An 8,538-nucleotide genomic window follows, 5' to 3' on the forward strand; every position below is an offset into this window, starting at 1 on the left:
GAGAGAGAAAGAAAAAAAAGGAGAAAACTTTTAAAAGCGAAACTTAACGGAATGAAAGTCGAGACGTTTTTTCTTTTTTTGCGTGGTTTTTTTGGGGTGCCTGAAGTTCAGTGAGGGACTGTTGTTTTTGTGCAGTGTTGGGGTTCTGCCTTCAGGCGAGGCGGTCAAACGCGGCGGCTGTAGGCAGGGCCCGTCTGTCTGCGCACAACTTGGGGGTCTGCCGGGGCTGATGGGCCCCTGCCCCTGGGACCACCACATCTGGATCCTGCTAAGGGTCAAGGCTTCTCCTGCCTGGGGCCAGTCCAGGCTCGTGTAATTAAGGGAGACACCTTGTTTAACTCTTGGGTGACTGGCTGGCCTTTTTTTTTTTTAATCCCCTCCTCCCCCTCCTGTCTCCCCCCCGGGTTTTTCTCTGCGCCCCTGCTCCGGCATTCCAGCGAGCGTCTACAGATTTCATATGAATTTTATTACGAGGGAGACGAGTGATAAAGTCAGAAAATAAAGAGGTGATTACGATGGTACTTCGCACTGGTGATCCTCTAGCGGGGACATAAGAGCGGTGACAGAAACACGCCCGCTGACGTCTGTTTCCACGCTCAGATGTGTCTCGTTGGTTTTACCTCAAGTCGTTCTGACGCCCGATGCTTCCACTTTGGGTTACATCATGAAAACCATTGAGACGTTGAGCCGTTCGCCTATGACTCAAAACAAAAGCCGCTACACGATCACTCACTCACTCTCTCTGACAGCCTGCCTGCAATAAAATACCAGCCCAGTCCAGGTCCCAGGGCTTATTAGCAGGAGTTGGGGGTCCAGGACCTACCAAGACCATAATGGATACAGTGGTAACAAACATTTTGGGAGGCCAATAAACAGATGCAAGTTGGTTTACACAGCAAAACCACAGAACATCTGGCTCGACGCTGGAAGTAGACAGCCAGACATTTCTTCCCTCGCACCACTGGGGCACCGGGCCAGCAGCGGCAGGACGGCACATGCACGCTTCACGCTTGGACCTCTCAGCTACTACTCGGACGCAACGTCGCGATTTTGAGGGCCCCATGCTGTGCCCATCATCTTCCGGTCTTTTTTTTTGTAAGGCCACCAGCGGACCAGCCTCACACTGAAAAACTGAAACTGATTTCTTTTTTTTTTTTTTGGCACTTGAGCAATGTTCAAATGTGGATTAAGACAAAGTGTCCTTTAGCTGAGCCAGTGTGGAATATCAATGAGGCATAAGTGCCCTTTGTGACATCACCAAAGGGTGATTTTCAAACCTGAACTTTGAATATTGCTCAACATAGAACCTTTCAAATTTGCACACAAGGTTCTCTTTCTCTTTCTCTCTCTCTCTCTCTCTCTCTCTCTCTACATATATATATATATATATATATATACATATATATATACGTATGAGTGTGTGTGTGTGTGTGTGTGTTTATAGTGCGTTAGTTCGTTTTTTTAGTCTTTTACTGCTCAGACTTGACCACATGAGTCACGTGACTGAGACAAGAAATGTCACACGACAGTTTCCAACTGATGTTTAGAAAAAAAAAAAGAAAAGAAAAGAAAAGTCAACAACGCTGCTTGTGGCCAGCGATAAATCATTTGATCACGACCACAAGTGAGCCCACACTTTACTTTCTTTGGGCGGAGGGTTTCTCTGACAAACAAATAGTCCCTGTCAGCGTGAGACAGCCCAGCTTTCGCCCGCCGTCACTCTCGCATTCAGATCATTCGTCTCGAGTCAAAACACTGAAGGCAAAACGTCTGCAGCGCATACAGCGCAAGCACGAACCGTCTGGCCCCTTGCTCCGGGCCATAATTAATTTGAGATTTATTTTTATTGGAGAGTTCCGTCTCGCCTGGCCTTAACCAAACAAAACCAAATGCTGGGCCAGCGGAATGAGGGAATGAGTTCTTCTTTACATTTTCTATTGAGGCGTGCCACATCAGGACCAATATCTCCTGCTGCATGTGGACCGAGCGTGTGAGTGGACCAGCACGCAATGAGTAAATACTGAAACCCTGGAAGCAGGCGCGATATTGAAAAAGAGAGCCCGGATAAAAGTGGAAAACAACATTATTGGATTCAGACGAATGACAAGTGTTAAATCTACGGATGCAAAAAGCGCACGAAAATGTAACGCCAATCTCTGGGAAGCCTTTAAAAGGTGGAGTGTTTGGCGCTTAAAAAAAAAAAAATCTTTGGACAAACAATTTGGAAACTGTGCCGTGTCTCTGAAAGTCCCCAAGTCTGCTGTGCTGGGGCTGGATGAAAAGAGCCCTTATTCCAAAGTGGAAGTCAAGCCTTCAAAACATTCACACGACGCCCTTTGGAGTAAAAAAAAAAAAGAAAAAAGAAACCTTGATTATAAAGATAATTCTTCTTCTCAATGACACGCTTTAATGAGCCACAGTCCCCGCACTCGGCCAGCGCAGATTATTAAGATGGATTTAGGCGGGGGGAAGGAAAAAAAAGTCATGAGTGCACGCTCAACTTGTATGCGGCCATTGTATGCGCTCAAATATTATTTCATGCTCGGAATAAAGGCCTGTGTTTTGCTGGGCCTCTGCTCGGGCTGCAGGTATTCACTGCCGCCGCTGCGCCACCTGAGACGCAGCTTTAAAAAATGTGAAAACCAGATGTGGGCTGTTGCTATTTACATTGTCAGGACACAGAGAGAGAGATTCATGACGTCAGAGCCGAAGCAGCAGCAGCAGCAGCAGCAGCAGCAGCAGCAGCAGCAGCAGCAGCAGCACTGCACACTTTGTTTTAATGTAAAGGTGTTAATGGTTCTCTGAAAAATTCCAACGTTCATTCATTTCACTGCTTGGCAGAGCGTCAACAGACCGGGAAAAGTCAGTTTGATTCCACTTCCGGATTCACACAGAGCGAAATTTCCGTTCCTTTTTTTTTTCCATCCTTCTGATTTATTCAGTGAACCATTTTCTCTTCAGCAGCATAACTCACAGCAAAACATTGCAGCAATTTATGGCAAGAGCAGAAAAGAAGAGCACTCCGAGCGTGTCCCTCCAACTTTACCTGATGGAAGAGACGGTGATGTCTTACCTTGACGTAAGACGAGGTGTCAGGGACAGTTTGAAACATGTCTACGTGACAGACAGGCCCCGGAGTGCTCAGTGTTCCAGTGAGCCCTGCAGAGAGGAATTCATTATAATTATTATCATTATTATTATTATTGTTATTATTATTATTATTATTATTATTATTATTATTATTATTATTATTATTATTGTTATTATCATTATTATTATTATTATTATTATTATTATTATTATGACTTGGCCTGGGGTGTTTTCTATCATAAAATCCCTTGTCAGTGAACACCAGGCCCTCTTCCTCTCAGCCTGACATCACTTCCTGCACCTGACATGACAGCAGGTATAGACAACTTCCACGCGCATGGCCGCAGTAGGGGGTGGGGGCGGGGGTGGGGGGAGCAGAGGGTCGCGGGGGTCGGTTGCACCAGGGTGGTGGTTTTTTACCACTTCCACCAAAATAAAAGTGTTGTGAGATTTTGCCTAATGGCCTCCTGCACGTCTGACCGCACACACAAACACAAACAGTGCGCAGACAGAGACGCCGTGTGTCTCCTGTGCGGCGAGGGCAGCTTTAGATGCTTTAGAGCCCCCCCGCCCCCAACTACACCTCTCCTCCCCCAACCCACGCACATTAACAACACCAATGAAGGAAAGAAAGCGAAGAAAAGGGACAACCAACTAGTAACGCTGATGAATCGGATCCAAGTCGACCAATAGTAGCTGGGCAGCCAGGATGAAGAGGGCCCCAAACCCCAACCCCCAACTTTTTTCTTTTTTTAAAAAAAAGTCTCTCTCGCTCCCCCCTTAAAGCTAACCACATATTGAAACACTTTTCGCTTTAATAAGTGCAGCTTACAAAGTCTGGGGTGAAAGGGCACCGAGAGGACGGTGTCTCCAGCCCTCCCTCTCCAAGTGCGCAATCATTAGGAAGCCAGTGGCGCATACCGCAACTCACAAACGGCTGCTGCACAGCAAACCAAACGTGAACCGAGCGGCGCGCGCTGGCTCCCCGGGACGCAGCGGTTGCAGCCGGGACACCGGTGAGGGGGGGGGGGGGGGGGGGGCTTTATTTGCAGGCTTTATTTATTTTTTTTCTCTCGAGGCTGCTGATCATGTCGATTTTCTGGTTGGGTGGGGCAGGAGGGTGAGGAGAGGAGGGGGGGGGGGGTCAGAGAACGTGGCAGGGTATGAAGAGAGCATGCCTCGTTTTCTTCTTCTTCTTCTTCTTCTTCTTCTTCTTCTTCTTCTTCTTCTTCTTCTTCTTCTTCCTTTTCTTTTCTGGCTCTCGCAGCCCGACGCATGGACTCGCCTCATAAAGTCCCCCGAATGCATCCAATTTCTGCGCGCTGAAAAAGAAGCACGGGACGCGGCATCTGCAGCCAATTAGGCGGAGGAGGACTGGTGAATAACGGCGCGAACCTCCCTCTGAGACGGCCCCGTGGGCCGGGACCCCTCTAGTGTTACATTTTAAGCATCTTACCTTGCTGCTATCCATCACAAACGAGAACCAACTGATTTCCAGCTAGAAAAAAAAAAAAAAAAGAAAAAGGAGAAAGAAAAAAAAAACTCGCACTCAGCCCCCTCCTCCACCCAGCTTCTCCTGGTGGACCCACTCCCTCGTATTCTTTTATAATTACGAAATTGTTTTATTTCTACTCAAACCGGGAATAAAGTTTTTATTATTTCCCCCCCCCGGCTCAAGTCAAACTCATTAAACATCAAGATGAGAGCCGTGCCGCCGCTGCCACCGCGAGGTGTTAATTATTTTCTGACGGTGTGCGCATACGCAGCGCCGCGGCTTGACAACACCCCTCTGCTCGTCAGTTACAGCCGACAAATCGAGTCAAACGTGATTCGTGCGTGTTTTTGCCCGGGCAGGACGCAAACAGACGCGAGTCTCCTCGTTCTCCGCCACTTTTCCCCGCACTCACCTGTCGTTTCTGTGTCGTTCCGCCCGCGCTGCTTTCCTCCAAAGTCGACCCCGATCGCTTCCTCCGACAGTTTATTTACTTTTCCCGAGGAGAGATTAATCAATTAGAATCCTCCGATCTGGGCAGAGGCGTGCGTCTCCCCCCTCTTCCAGATGGCGGTGGTGATGATGATGATGGTGATGATGACAGTGAGTTATTTAGAGAGGGGCTGAAAAGGAGCGCCGGGTGCATGAATGGAAATGCTGCTGAGACGGTGGAGAGTCGCGACCAATGAGCGGCGAGAGAAAACCTCCCCTCGCCTGCCGTGAGAGGCCACTGAACCATGAAATAAGGGGAAAAGCAGAGAGAGGGAAACGGGGCGCCGTAAATCCGCACGTTTCGCCGCAGAAAAGCGCGTTAAAGCACGCGATTCATTTGTTTCGTTTTGTGTGATAAACTTTGTCGTTGAAAGTCCACAAGTCTGTGCCGTCAAAACATGCCTTTAAATGATAATGAAATAATAATAATAATAATAATAATAATAATAATAATAATAATAATAATAATAATAATACAGTCCGATCTATTCAAATGTTGCTGGTAAATAGTATTGAATTAAAAGGGAACTATGTTCCATTAAACAGTAGCATTTAATTCAAAATACAAACCACGACAAATCATTTTAATAACATAGTAGTGTGAAGTGCTATAAAAGTTTGAAAACCATTACCCACAAACAGACACTTTTAAAGGGAAAATATTGTAAAATGTGTATACTTTAATTCCTACACACCTCAACTGATGAATACCTTCACACGACTTTAAATGTCTTTATTGTGACACTGAGCCGTCAGCAGACACCCATCCATCTCCCTGCTGCCGGCGCCTCCCGCAGGATTTGACGCAAGCGGCACGAGTTCCTCTGCTGCAGCTGAGGGGTTCCCGTCTCTTCCTGCCCGCCTGACCCCCGCTCACTTCACTGACTCTATTTCCTTCACGCCGCTGGCCTCGTCTCGGACCGGGAGCCTCTTCCCCCTCGCCCCCTCCTCACCTTCAGAGGATGTGGAGCCGAGTCACCCAACCGACTTTTATGGCCTCATCAAGGTCGCCTGTCACACGGCGGCAGCGCAACAATGGCTGAAAACTTGGAAATTCGGCACAATGATTGAGTCACGGGTGCAAATCTCTCTTTTGGGGCACAATTTCAAGCCTCCACGAGACGAGCCACCATTGATAAAGTTGTATTTCAATGGGTTACTTCCAAACATGTGACTTTCTTGTAGCAGTTGTTTGGCTCTCGATCTCAAAAAGTAAGGACAGACTTGATTTTCTACACTGTGGGGGCATCATGAGGTTTAAGAAAAAGAAAAAAGTCTGTCTTTCATCGCAGCCTGGACTTTCTGTTTGTTGCGCCGTTTCCTAATGCAGTGATTAAAAACAACAACGCTGATAATGGAGTTCCCAGCACCAAACAATGGCAGGAAAGGCCAACATCCGTTTGACTGAGAAATGGCATTCATGCGCCTGCTGTGTGGCCTTCCTCAGGATACAGTACAAGACGTTTTCTAACACGTTTTGGACGGCAACAGATCCCATTCTGCAACACAACACGGAGGGTTCGGGACACTTTGGAAAGAGGCAGTGTCGCCGTGCGGCCACCACAGGATGGGAATCAGAGTATCTGTAGGAGAAAAAGTCCTCAACGTTTTGTCTTGATCCACTTCTCGACATTTAAGGTCCCGTATTGCGCAAAATACATAATTTCTATGAATATTCCACATCTCCATCCTGTCTGTGTACTCCCCTGAAATGAGAAACGAGCCCCCTGAAACACCAAACCCTGTATTGCCTGCTGGACTAGTGCGTCACTGTGGATTTTTTCCTTGGCTGTGCGTGAACAACATACATGTGTCAACCAAAAAGAGCCAAACTCAAGTGTTTGGGTGCAGCCATAGGAACCTGAATTATTGAGGAAGAAGCTCTTCCAGGTTAGTGGCAACACTCCCAGCTGAGGCTGTAGCAGGACGCTAAATTAGTGGAAGGCTGTAAACAGAGGGTTAAATACGCTAATCTTCTTGAAATGTAGAGACTATGAAACTCAGTTGTGAAACTTTAGCCTGGAAACGTGTGTAAAACTGGATCTTTAGGGGAAAAAGGCAACATATTTCAAGAAGCTTTCTGTCGGTTTGTTTCATCTGTGTTTTCTTCTTCTGACGTGAAATACACTTTGTGTTTGCAAGCCGATTGTGTGCATTTCTGACGTGGCAAAAACCTCCAGACAGTCTTTCTTATTTACCACAAGCTTGTTTTGATATCACACGCAAGGAAGAAAAAAAAAGTCCCGCTGGCGAGCGAGGCCCCACAGTCTGCCGTTCGACAACCGTTTCCCACGTGGAGTGGCTGCCAGCCTCGCCTCGCTGCCTTGTTAACATCTCAGAACTCCTTCTCCTGGGATTCCACCAACAACACTCGTATTTTTGGGCGACTTACAGACATCTGCGATTACATCTTGCAGAGTAAATGAAGTCTCCGTACTCAGAAGTGTAATGAGTTATTTATTTAGCTGAAGGGGCTACCGAGAGATGATCAGCAGATGGAGATCAGTGGGCTTTTTTCTTTTTCTTCTCCTCCTCTGGGCTCCTCGGGGAGAGGGAAAATGGCAGCGTGGCACCAGGGAAGGCAGGGCAGTGCAATATCAAATCTTCCAAGAGCCGGACGTGGAGCAGTGTGCAAACAGAGGGATCGTGTTCAAAAGGAAGTCTCTCTCACCTTAAAGTCTCTTTTGTGCAATGGGTCAGAGTTTCCAGAGAGGCCTGGACCGACACACACACACACACACACACACACACACACACACACACACACACACACACACAAAATATATGGTGAAAACCTCATGACGCCTCCCTCTCTGACTCCATGACATCCATCTTGCCAAACTCTGGGCTAAATAATGGTAATAGATAAAAGCCAGCCCTTCTTCGTATTTACGGCGATAATGGCCTGTGAAAAAAAAGGGGAAGGGGAAGCAAGTTGAGCCAAACTGTTGCCAACCAAAAAAAGAGAAAAGGGGAAATACCATGGATGCTGCATCAGGATTGTTTGGCTTTTTTCAGAGAAGAAGAAGAATAAAACTGACCAGGAGGGCTTTTCTATTAGCTAGCTATATATATTTATACTTAGTCAAGACTTGACGTTGGTGTATGAGTTTATTAAGAGTTTATTTGAGACACACATCCCGTGTTGCTGATTGCACCGAACGCTCGAAACCGCCGACTGTTCCCAGCTTCCGCAGTCTTTTACATTTAGACGGTTCTTGCACAGGCTTCTTTAAACAAGGACGTTCAGAAAGCTTTCCATCCGGTTCGCCGTGCAGGTGACCCGCTGTGACAGGCTTATGCACATTTAATAACCACGACATCAAAAGCTGCAACCTTTTCTTGCTGTTTGTTTGCCTTGAAACCAAAAGAGAACACAGAACAGCCTCTCCCGTTTGAAAGCTGCTCACACATGCAGGGCGCCCACTTGTGTGTGTGTGTGTGTGTGTGTGTGTGTGTGTGTG

The 8,538-nt window shown here is 47.1% G+C and overlaps 1 protein-coding gene across 2 annotated transcripts in view; it reads right to left on the reverse strand.

Moving 5' to 3' along the window:
• fli1 (Fli-1 proto-oncogene, ETS transcription factor) overlaps positions 1 to 5,206 on the reverse strand; it is a 33,234-nt gene extending 28,028 nt beyond the window's left edge. The window contains exons 1-2 of one of the 2 annotated variants that reach the window (XM_076049700.1): positions 4,998 to 5,206; positions 3,047 to 3,159 (exon numbers count right to left, since the gene is read on the reverse strand). In XM_076049700.1, the coding sequence (XP_075905815.1) occupies positions 3,047 to 3,112 (66 nt within the window). In that variant the 5' untranslated portion in view covers positions 3,113 to 3,159; positions 4,998 to 5,206. The remainder of the gene's footprint in view (positions 1 to 3,046; positions 3,160 to 4,997) is intronic. The other variant, XM_076049701.1, reaches the window with a different exon arrangement.
• Between the last annotated feature and the right edge of the window lie 3,332 nt (positions 5,207 to 8,538).

The sequence above is a fragment of the Nelusetta ayraudi genome, unplaced genomic scaffold (assembly GCF_046127955.1).
Source record: "Nelusetta ayraudi isolate G7.1 ecotype Tasmania unplaced genomic scaffold, CSIRO-AGI_Nayr_v1 ptg000120l, whole genome shotgun sequence".
NCBI lineage: Eukaryota > Metazoa > Chordata > Actinopteri > Tetraodontiformes > Monacanthidae > Nelusetta > Nelusetta ayraudi.